We start from the raw sequence: 15,790 nt of genomic DNA on the forward strand, positions 1-15,790 counted from the left end.
GGGTTGTCGTTCTGGTCCTGGATCAGTATTTTCACAGTCACATTACTACTGAGTGGAGGAGAGCCTCCATCCTGAGCTTTGACGCGGAAGTGGAAATCTTTGATCTGCTCGTAGTCAAAAGAGCGCACTGCATGGATGACTCCACTATCAGCACTAACGGACACATATGAGGAGACTGGCACTCCGTTAACAGAGGAGTCCTCCAGTATGTAAGAAACACGGGCATTCTGGTTCCAGTCAGCGTCTCTGGCTTTCACTGTGAATATGGAGAGACCTGGAGTGTTGTTTTCTACAATGTAGGCCTCATATGAGCTCCTCTCAAAGACAGGAGCGTTGTCATTGACATCAGAGATCTGTAAGGTGAGAGTGACGCTGCTGGAGAGGGAGGGCACTCCCTCATCAGAGCAGGTCACTGTGATGTTATACTCTGAAGATCTCTCTCTGTCTAATTCACTGTCTGTCATTAGACTATAGAATTTATCTGATGTTGACTGTAACATGAAAATATTATCATTAATGGCGCAATGCACTTTTCCATTTTCAGCGTAGTCCGCATCTTCCACGTTTATCATTGTCACTACAGTGTTAAGTTTTGCGTCTTCCGATATAACATTTGATTTCGACATAATATGAATATCAGGGCGGTTGTCATTCATGTCCAATACGTCAACTATCAGTTTACAAGAACCAGTTAATCCCCCATCATCACTAGCACGAATATTTACCTGAAAATTTCTGGCCTTCTCGTAGTCAGCTTTTCCTTTCAAAGTGACATCACCACTTTCCTTATTTATTTCAAACATTCCCCTGGCATGATCTAGCATGTTTGAAATTGAATAAGTTATTCTGCTATTAGATCCGTGATCTGCATCGGTTGCAGTAACTGTCACTACAACTGTTCCTACTGGTGAATTTTCCTTAATGGACGCTTTATAAACCGACTGTGTAAAAACAGGAGCATTATCATTAGCGTCTAAAACTGTGATGTGGATCTGCATTGTTCCCGTCATCTGCGGTTCGCCTCCATCTACCGCTGTCAAAATCAAAGCCAACTCTGCATTTTTCTCCCTGTCAAGTGGAGCATTTAACATCATTTCGACATTTTCACTACCATCTCCTTGATTATTTATTCTAAGAGAAAACATATCTGTTGGTTTGAGGACATATGTTTTTAAACTATTTTCGCCCACGTCGAGATCGGTCGCTCTATCTAAAGTGAATGTAGTCCCACTAAGCACCGATTCGCTTATATTAAAATGAACATCGTTTGTAAGAAAGGTCGGAGGGTTATCATTTATATCTGTGATTTCAACTGTGATACTGTAGAATTCCATGGGGTTTTCCAACAAAATCTGAAAATGCAAAGCGCAGGGCGTCATTTGTCCACAAAGCCCCTCTCGGTCGATCCTTTCTTTAAGCAGCAGAATTCCTTTTTCTCTGTTTAACTCGACGTACACAATGCTGTCTCGAGTAAAAACACGAGCCTTGCCGGATTTCAGTCTTGTGACATCTAAACCTAAATCCTGAGCTATGTTACCAACGAAGGAACCTATCGGCATTTCTTCAGGAATGGAGTAGCTGACCTGTCCAAGGACTGTGCTGAAGGAGAGAACCGAGATAAACAACAGTACTTGCCGTTTCATTGTTATGTCCGACCTCGCCTTGGCTCTGAGTCGTTCTGTAAACCTTTTAATCCCCTTTTAAATGTATCATAAATCCACTGTCAAAACAGGGTCTTGAAAATCTTCCAAGAGTAGTTCAAAAGTGACCGTCCAATGTCTTGGTATTTAATTTCTGTTGGATCATCCGCATCAGTGCTTTCTTGCATCTCTCCGTCTTTCTTCTGTCTCTAATATACAGAGATGATGGGAGGTACTACATCTGGTGTAAGACTGATACATACTAGTCAACAGCGTCTCTCTGAGTTCGAGGTCGAAACTACAAGAGAAATGCTCATACAATCTTAAGAGAAGTAATGTTTAGATTGAGCTAAATCATCTGAAACACCGATGCTGGTACAACAAAGTAAAAGTGAGACAATCTATTTACATTAGCCTACAGAGAAAAAGGCTGAGCGCGTTTTTGTGAGGGCAAGGAGTGATACAATCTAAACTCCTGGTAATGAAACGTAAAAATCATAGGAAGGGTGACATCAGAAGGCTAAATTAAGGCACATTAATAAGATTTAAATTCCTCAAAAAATCTGGTTCACTGGAAAACAATGTCTCTGTCCATGGTGCTGATAGAAAACTGAACAGCGACTGTTTATAACTTGATAAATTATATATGAACACACATATAGAACACATTTACAACCCTATTTAACTGACCTCCAGAGGAGAGTCTGGTTCATCCAGGATGCTCTTCTCACCCTGTATCTGCTGCATCGTCCCTGTAGAACTGGGGTCCATTATCAACACGTTCTGACTACCAGCTCCACCAAACTTACAGTCACTCTTCCTGGAGTCAGTCGTCCTACACACCTCGTAGTTGTACACGTGTTGGAGAGTCCCTGTCCCCAAAGTGTCTGAGTAACGTGGTGGATAATATGGAATCACAGGGAGATTGGAGTGATACAGGATGCGAGACTGTCTCCACCTGTAGATCTTCACTGATATAATAACCACTAAACAGGTGATGAAGAGGAAGGAAACTACAGCCAGAGCCAGCACTAAGTAAAAAGTCAGGTTGTCATTGTACTCCTTGTCGTGTGGAAAGTCAGTGAACTCCGACAGCACTTCAGGGAAGCTGTCCGCCACCGCCACGTTAACAATGACTGTAGCTGAACGAGAGGGCTGCCCGTTGTCCTCCACTATAACAGTCAGTCTCTGTTTCACTGTGTCTTTATCAGTCACCTGGCGGATAGTTCTGATTTCTCCATTCTGTAAGCCCACTTCAAACAGCGCCCTGTCTGTGGCTTTCTGCAGTTTATAGGAGAGCCAGGCATTCTGTCCAGAGTCCACATCAACAGCCACCACTTTAGTGACCAGATAGCCCACATCTGCTGAACGAGGCACCATTTCAGCCACCACAGAGCCTCCAGTCTGGACTGGGTACAGGACCTGAGGGGGGTTGTCGTTCTGGTCCTGGATCAGTATTTTCACTGTCACATTACTACTGAGTGGAGGAGAGCCTCCATCCTGAGCTTTGACAGTGAATATAAGCTCTTTGATCTGCTCATAATCAAATGAGCGAACTGCATGAATTACTCCGCTTTCTGCATTAATGGACATGTATTCAGACAATGACAATCCACTAATCTCACATTCTTCTAAAATATAGGAAACACGTGCATTCTGGTTTTCATCTGGGTCTTTAGCATGAACACTTAATACGGAGACACCTTGAGCGTTATTCTCTGTAATAAACGCGCTGTACAGGCCTCGTGAAAATACTGGAGCATTGTCATTGATATCTGAGATCTTTAAATAAAACATTCTTTTAGCTGAGAGAGGGGGCGAACCAGCGTCTGAGGCGATAACAGTGATGTTACACTCTGATACTTTTTCACGATCTAATGCAGCATCAGTTATCAATGCATAATAATTCCTCACATTGGATTTAATTTTAAAAGGAACACTGCCGTCAATCGAACACCTTATTTGTCCATTTTCACCGGAATCAAGATCTTTAACATTGATTATGCCAATGGTGGTACCAGCAGGCGAGTCCTCTGATACAGGACTTGTAAATGACATAACGTTGATAATAGGTGTGTTATCATTTACATCGACAACATCAAGTTCAACCTTACTCGAATTTGTCAGTCCTCCTTGATCTTTAGCTTCAACCATGAACTCAATTTTTCTGTCCTTTTCATAATCAATTTCTTTCGCCACATATATTCGTCCAGTGGCCTCATCTATGTCAAACACGTCAGCTATTCCTACTTTTGATTTGGAAAAGGAATATGTAATTTTACCGTTCGAACCGCTATCTATGTCTCTTGCATTCACGGTAACAACGTAAGTGCCTTTTGGAGCATTTTCAATCACAGTGGCCTTATACACTGACTGGTTAAACACAGGAGCATTGTCATTGATATCTAAGATAGTGATGCCTATATTTACTGTACCCGACCTTTGTGGATTTCCGCCGTCCACAGCCAACAGTTTTAGAGACAGGCGTGGCTGTGCTTCTCTGTCTAAGTGTTTCTGAAGCACCATCTCAGCATATTTACTGCCGTCCGGATTAACATGCTGTTTTAAAACAAAATTGTCATTCGGAGTTAAAATGTAGCTCTGCAAATCATTTTCGCCGACATCCGCATCGTCCGCACTCTCTAAGACAAAACGGGAACCAAGAGCAGCTGATTCACTTATTTCAAATTCCAAGTGTCTGTTTTGAAAAGTGGGAGCGTTGTCGTTTACATCCAGTACTTCTATGGTCACAGGGTGCAATTCCATTGGTTTTTCCAGTAAAATCTCAAAGGTAAAGCTACACGGTGTCACGTCTCCACAAAGATGCTCTCGGTCGATTCTCTCATTCACGACTAAAGTCCCTTTGTCTGTCTTCAGCTCAGTGTACTGGATGTTTTCTCCTGTCACGATACGGGCCCGACCAGAACGAAGCCTTTGTAAATCCAAACCAAGGTCTTGTGCGACGTTGCCAACAAGGGACCCTTTCTTCATCTCCTCTGGGATCGAATACCGAATCTGTGCCTCCGTTTGATTAAAAATAATAAGCTGAAAAATACACAGGTACACGGCCCGTCGCAATCGCCAAAACAGTCGCCATTTTACTCCTCTGTTTGTATTACGCTCTTTAAATGCCATGTTGTGAAGAAAACCGAAATAAGGTTTTAACTCAGTGAAGGAAACGCATGCACTCCACGGTAAAGTATATTAGCAAAGGACGTGTAAATCAACTGTGTATCCGAGTCCCAGCTCGTGTGAAACACTGAAAAGCTTCCTCTGTAAAATGCAGTTACAAGGGAGGGAACAGCACTGATTCACACTGTTGAATTGATTTAACAGGCAACAGCGTCACTTAGAGGCTACAGTATTGAACTTATATAACCAAGCACCGAAGTCCATGATTTTAGTGCCTCATCATAGTCTCTAGCATATTTGACAATAGAAATATGTTAATATTTTCTCATTGTAAACCCAGGCATGCATGTTTTCTGTGCCTCTACCAAATATTTTAAATTCAGAACTCCCTTCTGTTGGGAAAACGATACATCTGTAAAACAAGCAACCTGCCTCATATGACACAGCAAAAGAGAAAAAGGAAGAAAGAAACGAGGAAAGTTGAAATGTTAAATGACATATTTTCATAATCCGTATTTCATGAAAAAAGGCAAATTAACACCTGTGTTGAAGTCAAGTCATAGTCTAACAGTCAGACATGTTGCTCTCATAGGGTCTCACAATAAACCTACAGTATTATCTTCAACTGTTAACAGACAACACCAGTACAAATCAGCACTTCAGCACCATGGACAGCGCATGAGCTGCAGGTCCCTGTCTGTACTCTGTAGAGCAACAGGTCAACTTACCAGAGTTGACATGTGAGATATGACTGATGACTGCTCTTCTTTCTTCAGAGTTTCAGTTCCAGTGCCTTCCACGCTAACCAAACTTTCACTCACTGGCTGCATATATTTGATGTCGCTCTTCCTGGAGTCAGTCGTCCTACACACCTCGTAGTTGTAAACGTGCTGAAGAGTCCCTGTCCCTAAAGTGTCTGAGTAACGTGGTGGATAATATGGAATCACAGGGAGATTGGAGTGATACAGGATGCGAGACTGTCTCCACCTGTAGATCTTCACTGATATAATAACCACTAAACAGGTGATGAAGAGGAAGGAAACTACAGCCAGAGCCAGCACTAAGTAAAAAGTCAGGTTGTCATTGTACTCCTTGTCGTGTGGAAAGTCAGTGAACTCCGACAGCACTTCAGGGAAGCTGTCCGCCACCGCCACGTTAACAATGACTGTAGCTGAACGAGAGGGCTGCCCGTTGTCCTCCACTATAACAGTCAGTCTCTGTTTCACTGTGTCTTTATCAGTCACCTGGCGGATAGTTCTGATTTCTCCATTCTGTAAGCCCACTTCAAACAGCGCCCTGTCTGTGGCTTTCTGCAGTTTATAGGAGAGCCAGGCATTCTGTCCAGAGTCCACATCAACAGCCACCACTTTAGTGACCAGATAGCCCACATCTGCTGAACGAGGCACCATTTCAGCCACCACAGAGCCTCCAGTCTGGACTGGGTACAGGACTTGAGGGGGGTTGTCGTTCTGATCCTGGACGTGCACAATAACCGTTGTGTTACTGCTGAGTGGTGGTGAGCCTGCATCCTGTGCTTTAACTCGTATTTTAAACTCTTTGACCTGTTCATAGTCCAGTGAACGCAACGACTGAATGACTCCACTTTCTGTATTAATGGAGAAATACGTGGAGACCGGATTTCCACTAACCTCACCATCAATAAGAAAATATGCTATGCGTGCATTCTGACCCTGATCTGGATCAGTGGCGTGGATCTGCATCAGGGAGACACCGGGAGAATTGTTTTCCATAACCTGAGTAATGTAAACACTTTGGCTGAAAGCTGGTGCGTTGTCATTAATATCAGTCACCTCTAAAATCACACTTTTTCTGCTTGATAAGGCTGGCAATCCCTCATCCGTGGCAGTGAGAGTGATATTGTACTTGGAACGCTTTTCTCGGTCAAGGCTTTGGTCCGTGACCAGTGTGTAATAGTTTCTGAGAGATGACTTTACTTTGAAAGGGAGATTTTCATCTATATTTAAGCGGACTTGTCCATTTTTACCAGAATCTTTGTCTTGGACACTAATTAAGGCCACAACTGTGCCAGGAATAGAATCTTCTGAAATCTTACCCGAATATGAAGCCATCGTGATGACTGGACTGTTATCATTCACGTCTGCTATTTCAATAATTAATTTGCTGGCCCCCACTACACCCCAGGGATCTTTTGCTTGAATGTTTATTTCGTAATTCGGTGAAACTTCGTAATCAAGGCCACCGGTTAGTTTAACTTCTCCTGTGACAGAATTTATTTTGAAAGGGTATGAGGAGTCCTGCTCTAGGTGGGTGAAAGAATATGTTACGTTACCATTGTAACCTTGGTCTGCATCTACGGCACTGACTTTAGCAATAACTGTGCCAGGCAAAACATTTTCTAAGACAGACACTCTGTATAAGGACTGCGTAAAAACGGGGGCGTTGTCGTTTGCATCCAAAACAGACACATGTATCTTTACCGTTCCAGACCTCTGCGGTTCCCCACCATCTACAGCCGTTAATATGAGCGTGTGCTCGCTTTGTTTCTCGCGGTCTAAACCACTCTGAAGCATCATTTCGGCGTATTTACTCCCATCTTCTCGTGTGTGCTGTTTGAGAACAAAATGGTCGTTTGCTTTTAAAGAGTAACTTTGGAGAGAGTTTATTCCTACGTCTGGATCAGCTGCGCTGTCAAGCAAGAATGCAGTCCCTGTGGGCGTCGATTCGCTAATCTCCAAATTAATTTCCTTTTTGGGAAAAGCAGGAGCATGGTCGTTTACATCTTGTATTTCAATGGTAATGGAAAACAATTCAAGTGGGTCTTCGAGGACAATTTCTAGACTAAAGCTACACGGAGATTTTTTGGCGCATAATTTTTCTCTGTCAATTCTTTCATTGACAACAATATGCCCTTTGTTCTGGTTCAGCGCGACGTATTTGTTTTCATCATCTATAACGAGTCGAGCCCGACCAGAAACCAACCTTTTTACATCCAAGCCCAGGTCCTTTGCAACGTCTCCAACAAACAAGCCTTTTCTCATCTCCTCTGGAATGGAATAACGAATCTGTCCTCTAACTGCAGAAACAACGCAGAAAAGCAAAATGGAGACTCTCCAACCCAACGAGTTGCCTTTGCTCTTTAGTGAATCCATGTCGTCCCATGAATACCAGCTCCAAAATAACAGTTATTCCTATATGGAGCCAGGCTTCGAATCTCACTCACAATTTGTACCGTATACGTAGTCTTCTGTAAAATCCACAAAAGAGGTACATGTACACAATCATCATCTATTTCCTGCAAAGACGGGCGGTGTCTCTGTCTCTGAGATCAGGTCGATCCTATGTCTGCTTAGGCAACAGCACCACCAGCAGTTATGTTAAACAACATCACCCTCAGCATGTGTGGCCCAATGCAAGTCTGTTTAGGAGCTCTCTGTCTAACCTTCAATGCTACACAACATTAAAAGCCAAGGAAGAATAAAAAAGCCAAAATAGAGAATGCACATGTTTAAATCGCCACTATATTTAGAACGACTACTAATGATTTTCTTGTAATTTCTCAACATCTGTACTGGCTATTACCACCACGTTTAGATCTCAAACATATACGTGAAGGAGAACACTACATGACTTCTCTCCAGGTCCTGTAAAAGGAAATAGTCTGATGTGTAAGAGAGCAAACAATAGGCTATTCCTTTATAAATAATACTAAGAACAAATTGTGGGTATAAACACGCATAGAGCGAAATGATAAAGACTCAGACAGAGAGATATGGATGGACAGATGGACAGATAGACTGCTGTCATGATCCAGTATAACTCATTCACTCCAGTGACCTACATTTCAGCAGTGGAATTAACATCTAGTATGTAACTACTGCAACATTCATCCACAGCAGGCATGAATAAACACTGACACATTCCTCAGGTGTACATTCATTTTGTGTACCTAAAACATGCAGTCTGCAGAAATACCTTGCATTGTCCTCCCACTTGTCCCCATTGTCCTCCCACTTACACACAACATTCTAAACATCATGATTGTGCAGAATAATGAATGTGTTTATTCGGGCAATGACTGCACCACAGCGGCCAGGATCATTAATATTCATGTACTATAAAGCCTAGGGTAGCATTACACAGCACACACAAATAAGGACAATGCAGCTGCCTGTGTTTCTAGACTGTCAAATTCCAGTCTTACAAAGTAGAATTTGGGACACACCTGTCTCATACACATTTTTAAACTTATGTTAGCTGGTTGAATACAGTGTGTGTCTGTGTCTGTGGTGAAAAAAGATGGAGCTGGTTGAATACAGTGTGTGTCTGTGGTGAAAAAAGATGAAGAGGAAAACAGAAAAGATCAAAACTCATTCTGGCTTAGCTGTGTTTCATATTGATTGTGAGAGTGAATATAGTATGGTACTGGGGCTGTAATACTAATGTAAAAAAGTACTTGAAATGTAGTGCTGCATTAGAAATTTAAACAGAAAGCAAAATATAAATATCCTTACCTGCTCGATGCAAATGGAAGATCATTCAGGAAGTGCACAAAGATAGATAAAGATACACAGATAGAGAGAAAGAGAGAGAAGAAAACAATTAGTATGACAAATAAAAAACACAAACTAATCACATCCAGTCACATTCTTTTACACTCATATGGATTATATACATGTTCATAGGAAAATATTTAATGATATTATGGTTGGAACCAACTGTTTTATAGGAAATCTTGCAGGACATCATTAAATGTTCAAGCTATGAATTATTTTTAACAAATACAGTATACCTTATCACCCATTATCATGCAATGTTTTACATAGTACAGTGTCATCAATAGATTGTCAAGTTATGTGAAACAATGTTTTCTAATTCAAGGACAACTTACCAACCCAAGCACAATGCTTGTGCAAGAATCATCACAGGTGACGATATCAAATCAAACTGAGACTGACATGTGATGTCTACACTACTGTATTACCTATTGAAATATGTATTCATAAAAAAAATACCCCTAGCAAACATTGAAAACTCTGTGATGGTAAAATGTGTAGCCATGCTGCTAAACTATCATTTTCCAGTAACATCAACCACACTGCTGTTTTCTGTGACCCAGATAATAAATAAAAACAAGCACTTCTTGTTTCCTGTTTTCCTGCATTAGGAGATCAAATCAGCCCGCAGCTATAACACAAACAGAACCACATATGAATTCATTTGATGACAAAACCTCTTTTTTCATAGTAATGACACAGCCAGCAGGCAGGAATACACAGTCACCTCTGACACAGTAACACATCAACACTTAACCACTGGCCTGACTGCAACTCCAAACTAAGCTACTTTTCACCATTCATACAACAAATAACATAACATACAACTCCTCCAGAGTTGTGTGACTGAAGCGTTTGTGTCTTGATCCTTAAGAGGACTGGGTTGAGTGGAGAGATGATTTCAAACAATATTAAGGCTTAAGGATTTTTATTGATTTTTAAAAGGCCTTTGACACTATTCATTTTGAAATTTTACTTGATAAATTGGAAAGGTATGGTATTAGAGGTTTGGTGCTGAAAATGGATAAAAAGTTATTTGTCCAATTTGTAAGTCTGGGTGGGCATCAATCTGATTTTTTGGATATAGTATGTGGGGTCCCACAGGGGTCAGTTTTGCGCCCTAAACTTTTCATATTTTCATATAACTTTGTATTATTTGCTGATGATGCTACTGTATGGGCCTCTGGGGAAGACCTACAGCAACCTTTGGGTCTGATTACTCTGGAATTGGATAAGGTGAAGAAATGGTGTGACAGGAATAAGTTATCATTAAATTTGAAAAAACTAAGTTCATGTTGTTTGGATATGGAAGATTAACCTTATTTGGACTATTGTGTTGAGTGTTGGGGTAATACATATAAAAGTGCATTATGCTCATTATTTAAACTACAGAAAAGGGCCATTAGAATTGTTTATGGAATTGGTTACATGAAAGATTAGAATTGTTTATGGACTTGGTTACAGGGATCATATGAATTCATCATTTGCACTATCAGGTTTTTTAAAATTTTTTGATTTAGTAGAATATAAATCTGCTGTATTTATGTATAAAGTTAGATATAATTAGGTGCCAAGTGGTATTCGGAGTTTGTTTGGTGATCGAGAGGGTGGTTATGGATTGAGGGGCCACCTAAATTTAAAAACTCAGGTTATATGTACAACTAGGAAAAGTTTTTGTATATCTGTGTGTGGGGCAAAATTATGGAATAGATTGGGTGATGATTTAAAAAAAATGTATAAGTGTAAAACAATTTAAGAATAAATATAAAAAGGTCTGCATAGCTAGGTATTGGATAGAGGAAGTGTAATGATATTACCATGATATTATTGGTATATTTATGGGTGGGATATGAATAATTTATTGTATATAATTTGGTTATTAATTGTGTAATTGTGATTTCTGGCTAGAAGGAATGCAGGGATCCGGGGCCACGGGAATTTAACCAGTGTAGCTGTTTAGCTTAACACTTGAGTTGGGTTAATCATAGTTTGGATTATCAGGGGTAGAACTAGATAAGTATTACTTCTTTCTACTCCTTTGCAAGAATGTAATGATCATTTATCATCATGAGACATTTTTTTTCTTCTTTTTTTGGGGGGTTTCTGGTTGTTTTGAGGTATATATTGATCATGATTTCTTTTCCCTTATCTGTTTTATTATATGCTTGGAATTAATAAATAAAAAAAAGAAAGTCAGAACAAAAAAATTCCAAAAATTCCAAAGGAAAGCGCCTCCCCAGAACTGTGGATTCCACCAAGTCTAGTTTTATTTCCTCTGCAGCGAACACTGGGCTGTTGTCATTTATATCAGTAATATCCAAAACTAAGCTGTGTGCCTGAAGGGGATCTTCAAGTAAGAGCTGATACTGTGTGATGCACACAACTTGTGCACAGAGCTCTTCTCAGTCTATCCGCTGACTTATCAAAAGATTCCCTGACGCAGTTTCCAGTTCACACAGCTGTCTAGTCCCTTCTGCAACAAGACGGGCTCGATGAGCACCAAGCTCTGCCACTTCCAGCCCCAGATCCCGCGCAACATTCCCAATAACCGACCCCAGCTGCATCTCCTCTGGAAGGACATAACGAACTTCTCCAAATGAATCACCAAAAAAAATGGCAAACAATAAAAAAAGCAGCCACCATTTTACGTTCATTTGGTAGTCCATTATGAAACATGCGTTCATAAACAGATGTGCAGATGTCGACATTATAGCAAAATCATAAATATATGCATCCAATATCAAAGTGAAAATGCTGCTGTAAAAAAACTGTTCCCTGCTTCTCTAGCTGAGTAAATCATGCTCTAGTAGGCAATCTGTCATCTTGGATGCCTCTCTCTATCTTTGTTTCACCACTGCTCTATCGCTCCCTCTCTCACTAACTCACTCAGACGCACTCGCGCCAACACACACACTTTCTCACTCCCTCATACACACCTACATGCATACACAGCCTTCAGCTCTAACTCAATTCTCCAGTGCCACTGACACATATACGGTGAGACACGCCTCAGCATCCACGAGTCAGACATTATAAAAGAGCATCACCAAGAGTTTAAGAGGATAATTACAACAGTGGACATTGTGCTATGAGATACATGCATTATATTTTATTAGGCTATATCCGGCATTTCACGTGAACAAAATCAAATGCTGCAAAATAGGGTTCCATGAACTTAATGCTATACAAGATGAATCACATCTGTGTCTGAAGCAACAGGGGATGGACACAGTAAAAGCAACACCCGGACAATGTGATGCAATTCCATACAATAAACAAGACCTTTTTAAGCTAGTGCTTAATTTTTGATATTGTCTGAAATGTGTTGATTAATCCTACTGATACAATATTTTAACTGTTTATGGCTATATGGTTAGTGGTGCTGTTGTCTAACTGCACTGGAGATGAACACATTCATACTGTATGTGTGGTGATGACAGTAGACACACATATTACCCCTGCTCACGACACTCAACAAGAACACGTTTGCCATGGAAACCATCACATTTATGGGATCTAGCTGCCAAGTTGTTGTCTTCACATCACTCACAGTCTGTTTTTTTGTCCAATATGGGCAGTTAAATGTGTAGAAAGTAACACCAGGCATCCAAGAGTTGTGCACTTTCTGAGTCAAGAAGCAAAAGGGCTGGGAAAATCACTGCAGACCCTGACATTCTACATTACTTGGGATGACTTCTTTCCTCTGATATGTTGAACAGAGAACCTTACACCCACACAACACAACACATTCTTTCTGCATCTCAGTTATGTCCATCATGTGAAGTCTTCAAACAATTTCTGTATACTAACACTCCAAACATACAGCATATTGTACTGTTGCATGGACACTGTGCAATAACATCTATAATAATACCTCCTAAAAATCATATGCAAGTATGACTGTCATGTAGACATATTCTTAAGTGTAAAGAAGGTACAGCTGAACTATGGAGTGTTTCTCTGAGTGAAGGAAATTATTAAAGTGTGCAACAGAAAATGTGATAATATGAAAAATATGGGATGAAGCACATGTCCGAGCACCTCAAACATGCCATTAAAAAAACTCTGTGTAAGGACTAATGAGATGGCAGAGTTGAAAAGAGCACTAGTAAGTGGGATCCTGCTGTTATGAAGAATATGGAGCTCTGAGAATGTACAGAACTTTGTACAACAATCTGTTTCAAAGTCTAAGTTTTTTTTTGTTTTGCCTTTCATGTCTAACAAGAATTTGTAGATTTACTCAAATATAGTAATCAGTTTGAAAAATGTTATGAGAATCTACTTAAAATCACCGAGAAGACCACAGGGCTACTGCATGACAGATGCACAGGGTTATGTCACTGGAATGCAGGTCTAATATCTGTGTGCACTGAATTTAAATTTGCTGAATATGAATACCGATATATCGTTTAAAACTGTGTGAAGTGCTTTTTAGATTTAACAGTAAAATAAACAACAAAATTATTAATTACGACAATAAATTACTAAATATGGGAGCAGTGACTTAGGACACCGAAGACATAAAAAAAGTTACATCAAAGCCAAAACAAAAAAAACAATTAAAAATGACTGCAATAGGGGGAAGGTAACAATATTTTGGAACATAGAACTGAAGAATCCCCTGATCCCAATAAAATAAAGAAGACGAAATTGTTCAGAAGATAGAGCAACAAGAAACATTCTCCTGACTGAAAACACTTTGACATAACAAGAACACAAACAGAGACAGGGGGTCAGTTTATATGTGTAAAAAAAAAAAGAAAAAAACTGCAACAACAATAGTAAAAGTGTGATTTAAAAATATGACAAAAATGGCGAGGCCTAACTCAAAATGCAAAGAGACGTGACAACTTAGTTCCTACCTCAGGAGAACCATCAAAGTCTCCAAATGCCTCAACAAAGTCAGTTGGACTTTTCCTCAAAGTCTCGTCAGCAGGCAGCGTGTTATCATTGTATGACGTCACAAACTTAAAGTCACTGGTTCGAGAACCTGTTGTCAGGTATGCGTCATAGTTGTAGGTGCTGCGTAAAGTTCCTGTGCCGTCAACATCTGCGTAATTAGGAGGGAGATAAGCGCTGGGGATGGCGACTGCTCCGTCAAACAACAGTCTGGGCTTCCTCCTGCGACAAAACCTCACACCCAGGATGATGATGATGAAGGTCAGAAAAAAGGTGGACACACACACCAGCGCGATGATCAGGTAGGAGGTCAGTTTGGAGTTCTTCTCATCATAAGAAATGTCCTTCAGCTCTGGCACCTCAGCCAAGTTATCAGAAATCAGTAAGTACATGGAGCAGGTGGCAGAGAGAGAGGGCTGTCCGTTATCTTTCACCGCCACAATCAGGTTCTGTTTCATGCTGTCAGACTCAGAAATGTCCCGCTGTGTCCTGATCTCTCCACTGTGGACACCAATAGTGAAAAGGCCCGGATCAGTGGATTTCACTATATGATAGGACAGCCAGGCGTTCTGTCCGGAGTCCGCGTCCACAGCGATCACTTTGGACACCAGAGCGCCTCCGTGCGCAGCTTTGGGGACCAGCTCGGTCATCAAGGACTTGCCCTCCGGGGCGGGGTACAGGATCTGAGGAGAGTTGTCGTTCACATCCGATATGAAGACACTGACGCTCACGTTGCTGCTGAGCGGAGGAGAACCGTTGTCTCTGGCCATCACGTGGACTTTAAAGCTCCTGAACTGTTCATAATCAAACGACCTCACAGCGTGGATCACCCCCGTGTCTCCGTTAACAGACACATAGGAGGACACCGGGGCACCGTTCACCTCACCAGGTAACACAGAATAAATCACTGTACCGTTTTGTCTCCAGTCGGGGTCTCGAGCAGTGACGGAACATAAAGTGGAGCCAGGTTTGTTATTCTCACTCACATATGCGCTGTAGGACTGTTCCTCAAACACAGGTGGGTTGTCGTTGATGTCTGCTACAGATAACTGAACAGTTTTAGAGGAGGACAGAGGTGGAGAGCCCTCGTCAGTGGCAGTGATTGTAATGTTGTAATCAGACACCAGTTCACGGTCCAGTTGTCCTGTGGTCACCAGGGAATAATAGTTTTTAATAGAAGGAACCAACTTAAAGGGGACGCCTTGTGGAATGGAGCAGCGGACCTGTCTGTTAGTCTCAGAGTCTCTGTCCTGCACGTTAATGATGCCCACCTCTGTACCAGGTGACACGTTCTCAGGTACAGGGTTAGACAGAGATTTAAGGTAAATAACTGGGGCGTTGTCATTAATATCAGTTATTTCAACAGTTAAAGTTGCATATGAAACTAATCCGAGACCATCTTTTGCACTTATTTGCATTTCATAAGATGATACTTTTTCATAATCAACAGCTCCAGCTACCCTCACTTCTCCCAATTTGGAGTCTAAAGAAAAAACATTGTTGTTTTCACCTGAAACATGATCAAATCCGTAAGTGATTTCACTGTTTAAACCATCGTCTGCATCAGTTGCACTCACTGTGATC

General features: G+C 41.1%; 2 protein-coding genes across 2 annotated transcripts in view; both read right to left on the reverse strand.

Annotated features, from left to right (window-relative positions):
• LOC109955508 (uncharacterized) overlaps positions 1-8,060 on the reverse strand; it is a 24,772-nt gene extending 16,712 nt beyond the window's left edge. Inside the window, exons 1-3 of the mRNA XM_020591740.1 lie at positions 5,501-8,060; positions 2,331-4,685; positions 36-1,697 (exon numbers count right to left, since the gene is read on the reverse strand). Coding sequence (XP_020447396.1) covers positions 36-1,697; positions 2,331-4,685; positions 5,501-7,903 — 6,420 coding nt within the window. The 5' untranslated portion in view covers positions 7,904-8,060. The remainder of the gene's footprint in view (positions 1-35; positions 1,698-2,330; positions 4,686-5,500) is intronic.
• On the reverse strand, positions 2,239-4,935 carry LOC109956007 (protocadherin gamma-A10-like). Its single transcript, XM_020592743.1, has one exon. It carries the CDS (start codon positions 4,773-4,775, stop codon positions 2,322-2,324), a length of 2,454 nt encoding a protein of 817 aa, XP_020448399.1. The 5' UTR covers positions 4,776-4,935; the 3' UTR covers positions 2,239-2,321.
• Positions 8,061-15,790: the final 7,730 nt, after the last annotated feature.

Source organism: Monopterus albus, unplaced genomic scaffold (assembly GCF_001952655.1).
Source record: "Monopterus albus unplaced genomic scaffold, M_albus_1.0 scaffold2.1, whole genome shotgun sequence".
Lineage (NCBI taxonomy): Eukaryota > Metazoa > Chordata > Actinopteri > Synbranchiformes > Synbranchidae > Monopterus > Monopterus albus.